An 18088-nucleotide genomic window follows, 5' to 3' on the forward strand; every position below is an offset into this window, starting at 1 on the left:
ATTTGTTGTTGCTTATTTATTTATATAGTGCCAAATCACAACAACACTTGTCTCATGATGCTTTCCGATGAGAGAAGCAAACGTTTTAATCTGATTTTTAGAGAGTGGAGACAGTGGAGAGGACGATCTTCCCTATAAGAATTCAGTATGAAGGGATCTTTACTGCGTAAACTGAAAATGAATGTAAAAACACAACACTTCCTTCTGAAACAGAGTAGAACTCTGAAGTAATAAACACAGAATGAGAAATCATATAGCAGATGTCGATTCTATAAGACGGAACAGGTGTGCTTCACCTGCGCTTGAGTTCAGTTTGACGCCAAGAAAGTCAGAAAGAATAGTTAAATATAAACTCTGGTGATGATGTAAAGCAAAATTCAGCAGGAAAATAAGCTGTGGATATTTGGTGATAATCTTCAGTCAACATCCAGTGCTGTTTTCACCGTTCACCTTTAAGGTCAGTGAACACCTCCTGAAACAGGAAGTGAACTGATGAATAACACACCACAGCAAATCAATACTGCAGCGTCGTGCCTGTAAAGTGAGATGCTGCAAAAATATTCAGGCCACATGCAAGCGAGCTGCAGCGAACCTCAGTACATTTACACACACCTGAGGTACTTGTACTCTTTTCTGTCTACTTCTACTGCACTGCATTCTGCTGACATCTGAAGGATTTCCACTGTGAGTTTCAGAATCAAATATCTGAGAGGCACAACAGTTTGACTGAACATTTATTTTGTCTAAAAAACAAGACGTTTCACATGAATACAAAACACAGACAGGCGATGCTGGACACACACACACACACACACACACACACACTAACGTCCGCTCGCGTTTCATGTTTATTCTTGTTTTCTGTGAATCTGTGAAGCATCACGAATCTCCCGTCTGTCGTCTGCAGTGCCGAGTGTCCACCGCGCTTCACAAGCTGCCAAGAGGACGAATGTTTCCACAGAGATCATCATCACACCAAACAGCTCAGCCTCACACCTGTCACCTGGACAGGAAGTGACCACAACACAACCGTCACCGGCAGGTTTTGTGTTTGTATCAGCTGATCCAGAGACAGAAACGTCATGTCATCGTAAGTCGATAAGTCGAGGTAAGTTCAAGTCGTAACACCTGTTGTTCCTCTGCAGGTGCCTCAGGAGGCAAACAAACACACCCTGTGGTTTATGTAATCAACCCGATCAATACTCGCTGATCGGGGGGGGGGGGGTACCCAATAGACTGGCAGCTCAGTGTTACAGCAGGAGGTTCAAGCTGTTCAAAGTTCATTTCATGTTCAGTGCAAAGTAAAACACACTTGAATCCTCGTCCTGCTGTTGCTGATCTGGGATCAGTTCACAAACAGAAGAAGACTGAAGGCGTCTCCTTCACCTTCTGCTGAAGACACTGCGATCAGTCCTCTGCAGGTTTGGTCATTAAAATAAATACATAAATAAATCTGAAAGCCTGGATGGACTGAGTGTGACCCTGTAGCTGCCTACAACACAACGTGCAACAGAGGGAAGGAGGGAGGGAGGGAAGGAGGAAAGGGAAGGAGAGAAGGAGGGGAGGAGGGGAGGAGGGGACGTGGGTACACTTCTCTTTGCTCTCTGGCTGCCTGTTACAGTCGACAAAACACTTTTTTACTGAAAAGGTCAAAGTGCAGCCACATCACTGGCCTGCAGGTGGCGCTCTCACCACGTCTTTACACACCACGCGGTCTGACGCACTCCTTCACGTGATCGACTCGCTCTGTTCAATGTGTTGTCACATGGACTCATGATGCAGCAGCTGCACTTTGACTTGAAATCATTAACTGAATAATCACTTCATTTTCTGATTATTTCATCCAATAGACGAGCGAGAATTCATCTGCACGTTCATGAAATCGATGCTAATCAATAAAGACGAGCTGCAGGAGCCTCTGAGCTTCTCCAGTTTACGTCCTGAAAGTAACAAAGCAGTACTGTACTTCAGTACGCCTCTGAAGTACTCGTTCTTGAGTATTTCAATTTTCTTCTACGTTCTGAACTTCTTCTCAAAGATGTGAAGGTTTGATATACGAAACAGAAGATAAAATATGAACGTAACAGAATATAAAGTCGTCCACATTAAACTGATGACGTTTAATGCATCACTCAGAACAATCCAACAACATGACGACCTAAAGCGCATTGCTCATAATAATTCTGTTCTTCTGTACTTGGATTCTCAGTGCAGTACTTTTGCTAGTACTAAAGTACTTTTACATTGTGGTATTTTTTTTTACTTTGTCGAGAATCTGAAAGCTTCTTCCAGCTGCGTTTTACCAAACTTTTGCAGGAGGCAGACGGTCGTCACTTTGGTGTGTAAAGACCGTGTGAGGAACCTGACGTGAGACCGCAGGTACGTTTCCATACAGGCGGCCATCTTTGTCCTCCCGGCTTGTGGCGCTCACACTCTCAGTGACGTGTCTTTGTGTGGACTGAAGTGGCCAATCAGGCGTTAGCCACGAAGCACATGTCCTTCTTTAAGTGGATCTGCAGGCCGCCGGCGCTGGTGAACGTCTTGGCGCACTGGACGCAGCGGTACGGCTTCTCCCCTGAGTGGGTGCGTTTGTGTTTCTTCATGGTGTCTCCGTCGCTGAAGGTGCGGCAGCAGTAGGGGCAGCTGTACGGACGCTCGCCCGTGTGGATGCGCAGGTGTCGCCGCAGGTTTCCTCTCTGGCTGAAGCTCTTGGAACAGAAGGTGCAGCGGTGCGGCCTCTCGCCCGTGTGCGTACGCAGGTGACGCCGCAGGTCCGCCGACTGCGCGAAGGATTTGCAGCACCACTCGCAGGCGTAGGTCTTTCTCTTCTGCTCCAGGTGGAGGCGGAGGCTGCTGGCCTGGCCGAACGCCTCGCCGCAGCGTGGGCAGCGATGGACGAGCTCGGGGACGTAACCGACCGCTGGGACGTCGTCAGATGGGACCTCCTGAGAGGACTTCCTGTGTCCGTGAGCGTCGTGTTGGTCTGCACGGAGCATCGCCGTCCTGTCGGCTTCTCCTCTGATTCTGAGCTGTTCCTGTGTGGCGGCGGCGTGTGAAGTCGCGGTCAGGGAGTCTGTGGGACCCTCAGTCACTTTGTATTCCTCAGGTTCAGGTTTGACCGGAGCAGGAGCCGAAGTCCGGGGCTCCTCTCGGACTGCAGGAGCCTCAGCGTGGAGTTTAGGGCCCAAGGCGGACGGAGGACTCAGGGAGGAGTGAGAAGGAAGAGGAGAAGCTTTTCCAAACGCCTCCTCCTGAGGGTCAGGCTTCAGCAGTGGCTCCCAGGCCTCAGCAGGCTTCTTGTCCCCCGGCAGGAGAATGGGCCGCGAGGACATGTCCCTCTGGACGGACAGCAACTGCACGGAAACAACCTGCCCAGGTGTCAGCTTGGCTGTGTTAGCTGGTGGCTGTCTGAGCTGGTTCAGGGTGGAGTCTGGCTCCTCGGAGCCTGACCTCAGCTCTGGATCACAGGACTGCTGCTCAGGTGCCACAAAACCGAGACGGGGCCTCGTCGACCCTGCAGCAACACAACACAGCAAATATGGCAGCTGCAATTAAGATGCAGTTAATTTGATGGTCAGATGAGTAACTGTCAGTCTGAGACTGTGAATGAAAGTTTGATGAATCAAGCTAATTAAGCACAGATCTACATGGAGACATCAGGCCAGACTCCATGCCACAATGTGTCAATTTAATGTCGCGTTTTACTTTAAAACACAGAACCTACAACATAACTTTCTTTTTCTTTCTTCTTTCTGTAGCAAAACATTTCAAATGTTAATTCGGCATATTGTCGGATGATCCAAAAAGCAGTGCCGCTCAAGTGTGGACGCTCTTCCCGGAACCTCAGCTGATGCTCGAGGGGAGAAAAGAGGAAGCAGCAGAAGGGAACACGGAAAGTGACATCTGTCACAACATTTCGACCGAGTCCGGATACTTATCGGGAGCCGAACTTAAAACAGACTGCTCGGCAATACGAAGAAATGTTACAGCGCGATTTTTTGACGGGTAATTGACGTTAATTCACTTTGAAAGTTTAAATTATTCATATTTTCGGTGCAGTTTGGAACGCTGCGCTCTCACAGCTCGCCTTGGAGCTAGCTGACTAGCCTGGCCCTTACTCAGCCACTCTGTCTCGGCCTCCAGCAGCAGGATGTCCCGCAGCTGCCTCCGCAGGCTCTCGTTCTCCCTCTTGGCTCTGGCGGTCTCCTCCCGGTACTCGGCCACCGTGTCCTCCACCACGTCCAGGATCTCCTTCACCACGACCGTCAGCCGCTCCGTCAGGTACGCGTTGAGTAGCTGCAGTTTGGTCATTTTGGAACCACAAACAGCTGCGGCTGCAACCACACCGGAAACTGAACGAGACAACAACAAACGAAACAGGAAACGACCCGTGCGTCGATACCCGATGTTCCTTCATAATAAAAGCGTTTTCTCAAAAAAAAAAAAATCTGAAGCTGCAAAAATCTACAGATATATAAAAACATTTGTTAGCAGAATGCTAGCGCTTTACAGGCAAAACCGTCTGCCGTGTAAGAAAAACGGACAGGTTTTAGCACTGTGATATATAATCGATGCTATATTTGCACAAATCCGGACATTTTGGTCTAGAAGTGGGTGTTAATAATTATTGTAGCCACTTAGCTCCATCAATGACACAGCTGTTGTGTCCATGCTGACAGGAGGATACACCTGTTCAGTGTATTCAGAATCTTAAGTGTTCACTGCCCTCCTGTGGTCGCACTGAGGAACTACACCATGTCTGTTAAAGGTTCTCTGCTGAGTTTTTGACCTGTAGTGGTGCCAGAGAGCAGATTTCTTTCTGTTATATTTGTCTCGTGACCTAACTCGTCTCATAACCCCTTAAATTTAATCTGTGAATCTAGGTACCACTGAACTAAACTACCAAACTTCACTCTATAAGGTAATTTAAACTGAGCACTGTTGTGCTTTGATTCCTCAGGAGTATATATGCATACTGTAATATACGTATTCGCAAACAAGTGCTACTTTCAATACTTAAAATAGGCTACAATTTTAAATTAACGACTTTCACTTGTAATGAAGTACTTTTGTGTCATGGCATTGGTACTTTTACTTCAACTTTTTTTTTTTAACTGTAGAAGTATGAAGTGTGTTGGCAAGTAAACAAACCTGGATTTAAAAGGCGTTTAGTTCTGGTGTAAACATGACTTTAGTTTGTTTACAAGAAAACTCCACTGGACGCGTGTCTTTGACTGGTCACTTATTTTGAAAATATACCCCCGGACCGCTGCTGTCCAATCACGTGAGCCTTGGTGCTGGGACGGGCCGATTTAACTGGGTAGACTGATACCCAGACTGGTAGTTTTGCAGTTTTTCGCTGCGACCACTAGAGGGCAGTGGACTCTGATGAAGTGAACAGTCCTGTGGTGAGGTTCACATCCTCACGGTGACCACCAGGGGGCAGCAAACACAAGCGAGAGACAGCATCCCAGTCACAGTTAGCACTTTCTGTCCATAAAACATTCACAGTCCTAGCGTTTGCCTCCATCTTGTTTGTCAAAGTGTATGATTGATGATTAATATTCAAACCCAACAGTCATACTGACATGAACGTCTTTATGCAAACCTCCTGGCGTCAGTACTGATGAGAATGAATATCTGCGTTGTTCCCAGTGGACTGTGTGGTTGTAACTGGTGCATTGTTGGGATTGTGCTCCATCAGCAGAAACACAGCAGGATGGAGACAGAAAAAAGCTGCAGAAAGTTAACCACAGTACACCAAGACAATGCAGGAAATGGGATCACGATTCACCAAAATAAGAGCATGACTATCACGTGCTTCTATACAAGTAATCAGAAGTAACTGTAATACTGTAATAAGTATCATTTTTTTGTGTGTGTGTTTGAACGGTACACACACACACACACACACACACACAGAAATCTCTCTGCAAAAGCTCCCATTGGACTTTTATTTTGAAAGCACTGCTTTTATCTTCGCTTAGCTTCACACTGCTGGAAGATGGAGAGGAAAGAAGCTACTGTGCTGCACACACACACACACACACACACAGTCTTAAAGCACCCCTCCCTTTCCTTTCACCTCTTGCAGTAGAACAGACTGAGCTGCTGCACCAACATCCACTGCTCTGCATCACCTGAAGTCAGCTGTGTTACACAAAGCCGACAGCCTAAAGAGCCGCCCCACCATTTTCCAAAGATCAGACAGGGTGTTTCTTCCTGTTCCTATTCTGCATCTGATTTTTTTTATTTTTCACTGCTCACACTCCTGGACTGTACCTCCCGCACCTCCTGCAGAGACACCATGAACATCACCCTGCAGCTTCCTGTAGACTAGGACCAGGTAAGAACCGCAGCTGCGGTGGGAAAACCTTTTCATGTCACATGTCGGCTGTGTGAAACTCAGTGGGTGTGTCGGCTTCCTTCAGCTCAGCCTGCATCACTTCCATCTTCTCCCTTTTGTCAGCCTTTGATGCATCTGTACAATGAGTGTGTGTGTGTGTGTGTGTGCGTGTGTGAGAGAGAGAAAACTGATGTCAGACATGCTCATGCATCAGTGTGTGTTCATTATGTATTAAATATGGTTGGAGTCACGTTGTGCTCGTCACTCACACTTCAGGCTCACACAGTAAAGTTTATTCATTTTAGATTCTTCTAGAAGAGCAGGAGGAATTCTGTCATGTTGGTGGTGTTGCAGCCTTTCACACGTTTTCTGCAGCTGGAGTTTCAATCAGCAAGCAGAAGCCGTTTGTCCTTAATGAAGCACTCAAAGGCTTATCCAGACTGATGTTTTCAACACTTTGTGAGAAGATCCTGACGAGCTGTTTGAAGGGGAGAATCAGGAGTTTGAATCGAGTGGTGAACGGCTTGACTTTTCATTTCAGAGAGGAGATGAAGTAAGCCACAGATGGTTTGTTTTATTGTGGACTGAAGTGTGTGAAGCTCCACTAACATGGCTGCTCTGTGGTCAAAGTGTGTGTGTGTGTGTGTGTGTGGTGAAGCTGAGGCAGAGAGGGACAAACACACACATTTTAAAGCTCTTTTTGATCCTGTTCCTCCTCCCACCACAGTCTTGTTCAGCAGCTGCAGGTTAGCTTAAAGTTGGAGGTGTCCAGGTGTGCGATGGAGCTCAGTGATGCTGCTGATGACCAGAAAACCAGCAAGTGGACCACCGTGAGCCCCGATGTGACTGAAGGAGTCAGCCGTGATGACTGCACATCATTTCACTCCTGGACACTCAAACATTAATGCCGTAGTGTTCATAATAATGATAATAATTTTGTTTTTGCACATTTAGAATCTGCCCAAGCTGCTCTGTGATCAGATTGTTTTCTTGATTCCAGCTCGTCGCTCGTCTCGTTTCGACGTACTGACACTCGGGAGGAAGACTCGAACAAGTTTGCACTGAAAGCGGTCGGATTATTCTCATCCTTATGCTCAAATCTTTTACTTCTCAGACTCAGTGATGAGCCAAAACCACTTGATAAGATGAACTGGCAGACTCAATGTCCAAAATATTGTTTTTGGTGGTGCTAATTAAATGCATAAGTCCTGGACACATGTTTGTCCCATCCATCCCGGGACACCAACAGACTGAATCAGGATGACACTGACCAGCCATTATCCAGTATTTAATAACAGGTCTGTATCAAGTCAATACATCAGCTAACTAATGGTCTGACCGCAGCATGAAATAAACATCATCAAGCTCGGAGTCATTACGCTGCTGCTGCAGAGCTAAAAACAACAGACTGATGGCTCTAATGGCCGTCTCTTCCTGCTAATTTTCCCTCCTGACTCCTGAGTGTCCGACGCGGCTCGATGCTGCTAATTCTGCCTCTTACTGCAAAAAGAAGCCAAGAAACTGCAGCTTAATTGCTGTTTAGGCCCGCAGCCCTTCAGCGATCCTCCAGGGTTTCATTCAGGACCTGTCAGCTCCGCTTCAGCTCTGAATGTCACCAGGAATGAAAAGGGGGATAAAATCCCCAAACTTCACCTGCCAGCTGAGTCTTTATGTGAGACGAAGGCTTTTTGCTTGCGTAAAGACGTCATTTCAGTTCATTTTAGTAAAGTTTTCTATTCAACAGGGAAAATGTCTTCTTCTTGGTTCTCTTTGTCAAGCCTGTAGATCCCAGTCAGCGTCTGGTTTGGACTGAGATAGTCTGCGTCCTCAGCTGGTTGAACCCTCCGTCTTGTTTTTTGGATATTTTTCTGATTCAGACAACTTAAAGATGTCTAAAACAGTGAGACTGGTCACAGACAGCAATTCCTGAACAACGTCGTGTTGTTTCACCTTCCTGCTCACATCTGTGGCTGATTACAATCAAAACTCCATAAAACCTCAAACCATCAGTGACCAGCAGGACTCAAATCAAATCCAGACTGAGCTCGTGTCCACCTACATAGAAGACCAGGAGCCAGAAAGCTCAGCAGCTGCTCAGAGAAGCTCGTTGAGTCACTGCAGCAGATCACTGACCTCCGGCCCACACAAGGATCCGCCTGATTTAAATCATGTGCTCGAGGCAACAACAACGTTCTTCTTCCTGCTCCCGTTGCTTCCGCCGCTCATCAAAGTGAGAGCAGATCGGCATTTCAAAGCGATCTCGTCAGCTGTTGTGAAGCTCTCAGCTGACTCACACAGGGTTAAAGTTGCATTGAAAGTTTGTTTGGAAGCGTTTCCATCCACCTGCTTTGTGAAGGGAAGTTTTCAGTGTGTGAGGAGCTGGTGTATCATTAAAAACAAACAGCAGCACACTGATACATGAAACTAACACACATGCCAGCATGTTTTCCGCTTGGCTTTCTGTCATTCGAGCTCTTTCAGTGGAGAACAAGTTGCACCTCCCGTCCACCTCAAACAACCAGCTGAACCCGCTGATTGTTTGTTCACATTTTCTTTTGCCCTATTTCTCAAGTAAAAAACTTAATTCACTTCCATTTGAAGCCAGTTTCTGTTTTTTTACTGCTGGGGATCAGCTGTAGTTTGGTCCAAAAATCTGCGAGTGTCTTTGGATCTGATTTTGTCCTTCACTGAAAGCTGCACAGAGACAGTCAGTTCTCATCGGGATCAGCAGGACTTTCTGCTCACATGGAAGCTTTTCTTTAGAGTTGGCATCAAAGTGGAGTTTGGCTTCTTTCAATGCTGTCCATTTCTATACTGTTGTTGACTGTTTAAATATTTAAATCGACCATCTGGTGTTTCGGCCGCCAAATACTAAAGCCTCCATGTCTTTGATTCATTTCAGAGCTCACCCTGCCCTCAGCTTGTCTTCAACACTTAGTTTTGTCTTCACCGTCTGATGGCCACCAGTTCCAACGTCGCCCAGCCATTCAGCAACATGGAGGAGTCCCAGCATCCAGACCAGCCAATCAGCACGCAGCAGGATGGAGAAGCCGACCACACCACCGTCACTTCTCAACCGGTCAGCGCAGAGCAGGAAGCCCCGCCCCCGACGGCAGAACAGCCACAGGAGGACAAGAACATGGACCACCTGTCGGTGATCAGCGACAACGTGGAGACCAGTAAATACAACACCTGCACCTGTGCATGACCCTCCATGGACGCCATCCAAATGCCATTTTCACTTCTCAGAATTACAATGCAGTAACATAACCGACAGGGTTCATACTCTGAGATATTTCTACTTTTAATTAGTAGAAGATCCAAATATAACTAACAAATATACTACGAAGCATAAGGATTTTCTACAGAGTAAAAGTCGATGACAAAGCTCCTGTTTTACAATAAACAACATGTTTGATGTAAAACAGTAAAATAAATCAGACATTAATCTTTGTCCAGGTAACGGCCTCGGTCCCGTGATGGTTGACTCGTCTCCCACAGTGTCCTCCGTGTCGCCCAAACTGCACGCTAAGCCAGGCGGTCACGCTAACGGTCGGCCTGGCCTGAGCAGCCGGTCCGGCTCGGTGGCGGCGGGCTCGCCCAGGCCTTCGCTTACCCGACAGCCTAGTGCCATCACAGAAGCCCCTGCAGATGGGTCCAAGCCCAGGGACTACCTGATCCTGGCCATCCTGTCCTGTTTCTGCCCGCTGTGGCCCATCAACATCGTCGCCCTCACCTTCTCCGTGATGGTACGACTTTGGAAATGAGTCTGTGACTAGAAATAAGAGAAGAAAATTCTCCTTTGAAGAGGAAACCTGTTTCCTAAACAGGAGTGAAGTCAATTAGCATTCATCTTTAGTGTTGAATTAGTTTGGAGGGCTTTGACAAAAAACTTTGCACGCCACTTTTGTGTTTTCGGTGGTCTTCTGTAAATACAAATGTGGGTTTATAGGTAGTGTGTGCTGTAAATTTTGCTGGCATGCAACTCTAAGATCTCTTCACTGCTGTTGCTTTGTCCAGTCCCGAAACAGTCTGCAGCAAGGCAACGTTGACGGAGCTCGCCGTTTGGGCCGCAATGCCATGGTTCTGTCCGTCGTCTCCATCTTAGGTGGGATCGCCATCATCACCGCCGCCATCGCCCTCAACTGGGGCCGTAAGTAACATCTCATCATCTTCTCCCTCAAGAATCATATTTTGTGTTTTATGTTCCAGTTCTTCATCGACGTCTAGACTGAAGAGTGAATTATTTAAATCCAAGATTAAATATTATGTAATAATAATAATATTATAAAATATTATGGTTTTCATGTGAAATGTTTTTGTCATGTAATTTTTCAGAATTTCAACTGATAGATTTGGTGTCTTTGGAAATGTAGGCTTCTCCACTAGAATTTTAAAAATTCTGTACGTATGAAAAACATGTATTCACACTCCATGAGCTAAAACGGCTGAAGGACCTTTGAGATGAGTTTATTTTGTCATGCATGCCATTCCCAGCGTCGAGAATGTACTTTCATGTACTTCTGTCTGTGCTCTGTCTCCAGTCATATTAAAATCCTGATTAAAGTCATCTGGAATGACGAGGCCGACTTCACGACATCTGACCGACGCGACACCTTTCCCTCTGATTTCCTGAAGCACTATTGTTCTCGAGCACCCGCACCAGATAAAACAAGTCTGTTCCTGTACTTTGCTATTGTTTCTTGCTGCACGACGAGCATGATCTGCCTGACGCTCTACCTCTGACACGACCAACCAACCATCCAACCAACTAACCAACCGACCCGCTGCTGACACCAACGCCCGCTGGAAAACGACAAAAGGATGGACGCCAAATTTCATTCTGTGGTAGCAGCTCATCTCCTCCTCAGACCACTTTCTCTCACTGATGAACACGTGTGTCTGTTATCATGGAAATGGACACTGTCTAATGGGATTATTGTGATCTCTACTTGAGTCTCCGCAGTCCAGTATGGTGCAGACTTGAGGACTTGTCGTTCACTTTTTGATGCCAAAACTGAGGAAGTGAAGCTGGGACATAATGCTGCTGCGATCGTTCAACAGGAAGTGGAGACGAATGAACGGTTCAGAGAGAAGACACACACAGACTGACCTGTTTTCTGGGAAAAGGTGGACTGTTTCTTCATCCATCTGTTCCTGTTCCTGTTTCTGACACACACGACATAAAGGTGGACGCGTCCTGCTGCTCGACGTCTTCTTCTGTGGTTGATGTTCCACTAACACCAGGTTTTCTTCCAACCTTTACAACAAGTGTTTTGTGTTTTACTGGCCAAATGCTGAATAAATTAGTATCTACAACAGGCTGAGTTACACCAACAACAGTTAACTTTTAACTTTTCAGTTAAAGTTTAAAGTTTAACAGGCCAAAGTTAAAGGACAAAGCTGTCCATATTCTATACTTTTCTTATTCAGTCAGTAAATGTGAAGACTCAAGCCACCAACGTTTTAGTCCGTCCCATCTGTGATCTCGGCTCCAGGCCCACTGGTTCCTGCTGAATAGTTAAAAACATCTCTCAGATCAGTTTCTTTTTAAAGCAGAACCATCGCCTTCTGCGTGTTTGCCTCTCAGTCAAAAAAGCTTGCCAATTCAACTCAGTTCAGTTTTTTATGTAGCTGCAAATCACAACAGAAGTTGTCTCAATACACATTCCAGTTAGAGCAGGTCGAGACCAAGCTGGAGCTCCGTGACAAACTGCTGAAAAGGTTCTCTTCTAACGCTGAATGTTTAGCTGTCGTTACAAAGGCCGATGGATGCCGAATGACGTTTTCTTGCCCCTGGAAGAGAACCTGGAAGTGGTTTGTGTTCTGGTTTTAAACCTCTTAAACCAATATCTGTCTGTTGCAATATCGCATTTGTTAAGGCTGCTGAAACAGAAAGATTACGATGATATTATTACATCTTTGAATTACATCTAATTCAGCTGGAGACATCCCTCCACTCTGCCGTCATTTCTTGCTCTCAGCTATCTATACAATTGATGACTATGTACTTTATAATATATAATACTTTATAATTATATACTTTGGCTCTCTCTAACTCTATGAGAGATAGAGGTTGTGACGAGAGAGATAAAGTCTGCGTTGTGGAGTCGGCTGTGGTTGTTGGGATGTTTAAGTGCAAGTTAATTTTGACCAGTTGGTTGTTGTTGGGCAGGGCTTTGCTAAGGCGGGTTGTTAACAGTAAACCTGTGCCAAACTGCAGAGTGTGTGCCAGCCCTTTGAGATGTATGCACTAACAGACTCTGTGGCCACATGCACAAAATAAGTTGTTGTTTTGGAACCAAATCAGTCACTTCTCCTACTATAATCTGTGCATGTTTACAGTATTTATTACAGGACACTTTTACATAAGACTGTAGCCTCATTTAGCTGGAGAGCTAACTGAGTAGCACTTTGTAAATAAATACAACTATGAGAAATCGTAACATGTCCGCCCAGTGAAGACATCTCCTTTCTCTCTTTGCGTTGTCATGGAGACGTGACTGACTTACCACCAAAAATGCACATAACTTTTTAAAACATGTTGCTGCCGTGAAAGCTCTGCTCGACACATTGGAATTTTGCACCAATCAGATGGCGTCTTTGTGCAGAGGTGAGGTCAGGTGAGGTCAGGCTCAGAAGTGGGGGAGGAAGGGAGACTCCTGTCAGGTCACCTCCACCTGGCTCACACCGTCACTTCACTCACTCCTGTGATGTATGTAGCATGCCTGTTTACAAATCATATTATGCAACCAAATGGTACCAGCTCAATGTCAGTATGAATGCTAGCTTCCCTGATTTTGCTCTGATTGTGTACTTGTACACATCTTTGTGTATGAAATTTGCTTGCGCTACCTCTCAGAGTTGCCTACAGTGTTTTATCAATGCGCCTCACATTGTTTCACGTTGATTTGAACTGACTGTTAAATCCCTTGCGCTGTTTGTTTTGCTCTTAAGTGTTACTGTTGGAGGTTTTCACTGCTAACTGCTCTGTAAGAACCCAGCTGTTCTGAGGAACATGTCTGGTAACCGATGAAGACGTTTAGTGAGATTTCAGATGATACAAGAGCAGAGAAGCACTAAGATAAGTTAATCCTTTATTGGTCCCACAGTATCCGAGACTTTTTATATGAAATTCAAGCTGCCATTACAATGTGGTAAAAGTGAAATATTACCAACTCAAAATTCACATGATGAAATAATCTCTCAATAATGAGTCATCTAATTTACTGTGAATTTAGCCAACTCTCATAGTTAGCAGTGAACAGAGGCTAGGCTATCGTTGTTAGCTAACACATCATAGAGGAAACTGGCTAGCCGAACCGAAACTGTCCCAAGTGAACACTAACTGTAACTCCTAATTGTCACAGTAGGATAATCTGTTTTTGCGGCTTGTATAAAACAAAAAAATCTAAATACTTTACTGTACTAACGGTGGACTGTTCTTGTTCTTTTAACTTAGCAAAGTAAGCTAGCTAGCGGTGCAGAACAGATGATGGCGACATAAAACCAACTGAAACGTAATCTGTTGGGTTTGACACAGAAAAATCCTCAGTTACTTTGTGAAATGTAATGAGACTGTTAACTTGTAATGTTAGCTTGTCATCGTGGCGCCAAAAACACACAGAACAACATAATTTATCAAAGTAGCTGTTCTTGAAAGGAGAAAGCTGCCTCCTAACAATCCTAAAAGAGAAAGTGAAAACATGACATTAATTCACTATGAAAGGCATTCACTTTGAATTAATGGTCTTTCTCAAATTTTACGGTCTCATTTCAGCAACAGCTCATGCTTAATTAAAACGTCATAAATAGGACAAAATAAAATTCATATCAAACATGTAATGGAGAACCAGACCTGACGTGTTAAAATGTGAACATATTTGAAGCTATATCAGTTAATTCAAGCTCATGATTAACTGAATTAAATTAAAAGTCTGATTTAGCACTTTTTCAAACTAAATTTCGGAACAAAACAAGCAGAGTTTCCTTCAACAGACTGTGAAGGTGCATTAGGAGCTGTAGATGGGAACAGGATCAGTCCTATAGCACAGTGGTAAATATAACACAGAGAGATGCCTTGACTTTAATTATTGAGTGGAAATTCAGAAAATCTTTGGTGGAACTTCTCATTTCAAACACAGTTTACTGTACAGATGTGTAACTGTTGTATTTTGTGAAGTCCAGTTCATTTGAATCCTCTCGTGAGAGTTCATTTGGTTTCACTCCTGTCTATCATTTCTTTTGTAGACGCTCTTTCGGCACCTGATTATCTTGGTATTTTTATATTTCTACCCCCCATTCTCCTGATCTCTTTTGTATTTACGTGATAATTTACTGTTTGTGATGCTCGGTATAATCTGCTTCCTGACTGCTTTTTATAATTGCAAGGTGGGGAGAGGACGCTGTAAGCATGAGTAGACCAACTTTATTATGTCTTTCTCTTATTGCTGATTACTGTTTCCTGACACTGGACTCTTTTTGTGCCTGTGCATGCCTTAAATTGACTGCTTTATGAAGCATACAGAATGAGTATGGGTGTACACAATGCATTTATCAAAGACACTATTGATCTTGACTACTGATGTTGAGTATCTGCTTGTGTTTGAAGGGAATAAAACCCAGTTAAATACGTCTTCCTCTGAGTCTGCAGGCTCATGAATCAGACTGAAGGTAATTAAACACCAGGACCTTTTTGGATGGGACACTCAGTGGAGATTAAATTCATGTGATGTTACATTTAGAGCCATCACTAACTACATAATCACAGCTCTGTCGGAGGGAAACAGAATATTGTTTTCAGTCACAAGACCATAAGGGAGTCACTAAAGTCAGTAGGATTCATTCTGCGGTGACATTAAATGTCTGTATCAGATTTAACACGGGGCTGCCGACCGCCACGCACCGAGCCTGACGAGGCTGAGCCATCACTTGAACCAGGCTTTAATGTACATCCAGTGTAAAGACATGTGCATCAGATCAAACACACACTGTCACCCGGGAGACTGAAGTTTGCATCCCACGTGAAAGGAAACATGACTTTTCTGAAGCAAAATAACTGAATATTAGTAGATAATATAATGTGGATCTTACAACAACCTCATTGGCTTTCTATGATACGATAACACCGAACTGTCAAAGTCTTTCTACTGACATCCAACATGTTGAAGCTTTTCCTGTTGAAACCAAACCCAATAGCCAGTTAGAAGATTTCTGTGGATGGATCTCGTATCCATAAAGACTACAACAAATATGACTTCAGAAAAATGATATTTTCATATTCAACAATCTTGCTTTTTTTTTACAAGTAAAAAGTCTGATGAAAGACTGAGAGGTGGATGAAGGTCTGCAAAACAAGTAGAGTAAAATAAATACAACATGCAATTAAAACTTTAAATCACACACAAATATATGAAAATATCAAGACACGATGAGTGTCTGTGTGTTTCAAAACACAACATGCATCTTGCTTGTGTCTTATTGTAGGACAAAATGGAAATGCTTTTATTTTATAAATATTATTGTGCTTCATGTCTGTTTTATTTTATATAATTAAGTAATTTTTTTAGGACATTAAGGGTGAGAAGGAAGGAGTGAGAAACATAATGAAAGAGTGGGCTTCATTTCTTCGTTTTCTTGCAGCCTGTTTCTAGGACGAGCGCACAGGTTGTCACGGCAACAGTCGGCAAGGGAGTGAGAGGCAGCCGAGGATGCTGGGATGGGGCGAGACAGAGAGAGAGAGAGGTCTGATTCCTCACAGTTAATGAAAGATCTGTGTGTGTGTGTGTGTTTCATTTGAATTTTAGATTCTTATAAATTATTAAGAGATTCCAGCGCTGAGGCCTACAGGAGGAGAGATGAGGAGACGTGAGGGGGATGAGCAGATGAAGATTAGCAGAGGATGGATATTGAAAGAAAAGCAGAATCAGTGTGAATAGGTTGTGTGTGCGTGGGTGGAGGGAGGTGAGGCTTCACTGAGGTGGATGGAGGCATCTCTGGGTGTGGTTTCTGTGGGGACCAGAGATGGAGAAGCTATCAGACTCACACATGAACATAGCTGAGGTTGGAGGGGGGAGGCGGTGTGTCATAATGCAGTTGAATGTAGCGAGATGGAGCAGCAGGGGAGGAGGAGGAGGAGGAGGAGGAGGAGGAGAAGATAATAATAACAGACAGAGGAAGGTAAACACTCCGCTGGAGAAATCTGGTTTGGAAGAATTTCATTGGGCCACGTCCAAGTTAGAAACTAGAGTTAGAAACTATAAGAGGGAATATTTAGGAGCTGGTGATGATTTCCACATTTTCCTTCATGTGCAGAGAATGAGTCCACTAACAAACACTGAGTGTGTGTCAAAGCTTCTTCCTCTGCATCACAGAGCTCCAAACACCAGCAGAAACACCTCGTCAGTCCTCTGAACGCAGCGTGTGTTTAAAGAGCAATGATCAGGAAGGGTTTTAAATGTGTGTGTGTGTGTGTGTTCACGCCAAACATACAACGACAAATAAAAAACAGCATTCTGCAGGAAATTTAACAACGGAGAAGTGCAATGAGTGTGTCGAGAACCTGCAGAACGAGGGAAGAGGAGGAGGACAGGAAATGTGTAGAGACTGTAAGTAAAAATAATGAAAATAAGTCAAATAAATTAAAACCAACAGCATCTTAAACACCAGTTTATTTATCAGATTCAGCCCGTCTTAACTGCATGTCGTGCTGTAATGTGTGCTAGTGCAGCCATTTAACAGTAAGTGAATCAAACACCCACATGGAAAGGAAATATATGAACATATATCCAAATATATGCAGAATATATGTCGCATGTATACCATGTTTAGGGTCATATATGTGCGTGTGTGTGGATATATAAGATAAGATAAGATGAGATGAACTTTATTGATCCTGCAGTGGGGAAATTCACTTGTCTTGGCAGCTCACAACAACAGAAAAAGAGTGCAAGAAGTGTGCAAAAACAGTTACAAAAAATATAGAGGTGAAATAAATTAACATAATATACAGGAAATATATGTCATATAATGCCTATATCTCACTTTATTTGCAAATGATGTAATGTGCACATGTTCAAACAGAATGTATTTATGATTGTACTTATTTTAGTTCAATGCAGATTGAGGTTTGCAGAAGAAAATTCAGTTTACAAGACAACAACTTTTGATTGTTTTATTGCATGCAGCAGTTTTTAAATCATCTCTCATCAAGTCGATCCACACTGCGGCGACAGACGAACTACCGACTCACAAAGCCGACCGACACGCCGGGCTTAGAAGGCTACAGGGCTCGAGAGGGTGACGTAGCGGAGCGGGAAAACCGCGATGCATTGTGGGCTTTGTGGGCAGCTGAAAGGTGTGTTTCCGCCGGCTGCGTGCTAGACGCTGCTCTTGTGTTGTGTTGTTTTGTTTTGTTTAAACAAGTTAAAACATGGCGCAAACGTGCTGCGTCGTTAACTGCCACGATCGGTCACGTGATCGTTTCGGTAAAAACAAACGACGGGCTGAGATTTTTCTCATTTCCGACGTGGAAGCAAAGCCGAGGACCTCGGCTGGTCCTGGTGTCTCCGTGTGACTGAGCAGCGGTCACATTCAGAACAGTTTCACACCACATCACGGCCTGACAGAACCGGTTCGTTACGGTAAGTGGACTTTCTTATGCTGCCTCAGGTCGTAGTGTTGTCTTATATTCCCGCCAGTGTGTGATAAAGAACATTTTAAAAAATATCCCCGTATGGCTGA

The 18088-nt window shown here is 44.4% G+C and overlaps 2 protein-coding genes across 3 annotated transcripts; one reads left to right on the plus strand and one right to left on the minus strand.

Moving 5' to 3' along the window:
- Window positions 1-599: 599 nt before the first annotated feature.
- LOC124073124 (zinc finger protein 324A-like) lies at window positions 600-4385 on the minus strand. The gene is made up of 2 exons (XM_046415109.1): window positions 4119-4385; window positions 600-3514 (listed from the first exon to the last, which is right to left on the minus strand). The coding sequence occupies exons 1-2, from the start codon at window positions 4309-4311 to the stop codon at window positions 2472-2474; spliced, it is 1236 nt and encodes a 411-aa protein (XP_046271065.1). The 5' UTR covers window positions 4312-4385; the 3' UTR covers window positions 600-2471.
- Window positions 4386-5125: 740 nt separating this feature from the next.
- On the plus strand, window positions 5126-15518 carry LOC124073131 (trafficking regulator of GLUT4 1). 2 transcript variants are annotated; one of them, XM_046415123.1, is made up of 5 exons: window positions 5126-6346; window positions 6652-9525; window positions 9806-10095; window positions 10367-10499; window positions 10891-15518. In XM_046415123.1, exons 2-5 carry the CDS (start codon window positions 9303-9305, stop codon window positions 10905-10907), a joined length of 663 nt encoding a protein of 220 aa, XP_046271079.1. In that variant the 5' UTR covers window positions 5126-6346; window positions 6652-9302; the 3' UTR covers window positions 10908-15518. The 2 variants fall into 2 exon arrangements, with proteins under 2 accessions (XP_046271079.1, XP_046271078.1); XM_046415122.1 differs by having other exon boundaries at window positions 9249-9525.
- The last annotated feature ends 2570 nt before the right edge of the window (window positions 15519-18088 follow it).

The sequence above is a fragment of the Scatophagus argus genome, chromosome 16 (assembly GCF_020382885.2).
Source record: "Scatophagus argus isolate fScaArg1 chromosome 16, fScaArg1.pri, whole genome shotgun sequence".
Classification (NCBI taxonomy): domain Eukaryota; kingdom Metazoa; phylum Chordata; class Actinopteri; family Scatophagidae; genus Scatophagus; species Scatophagus argus.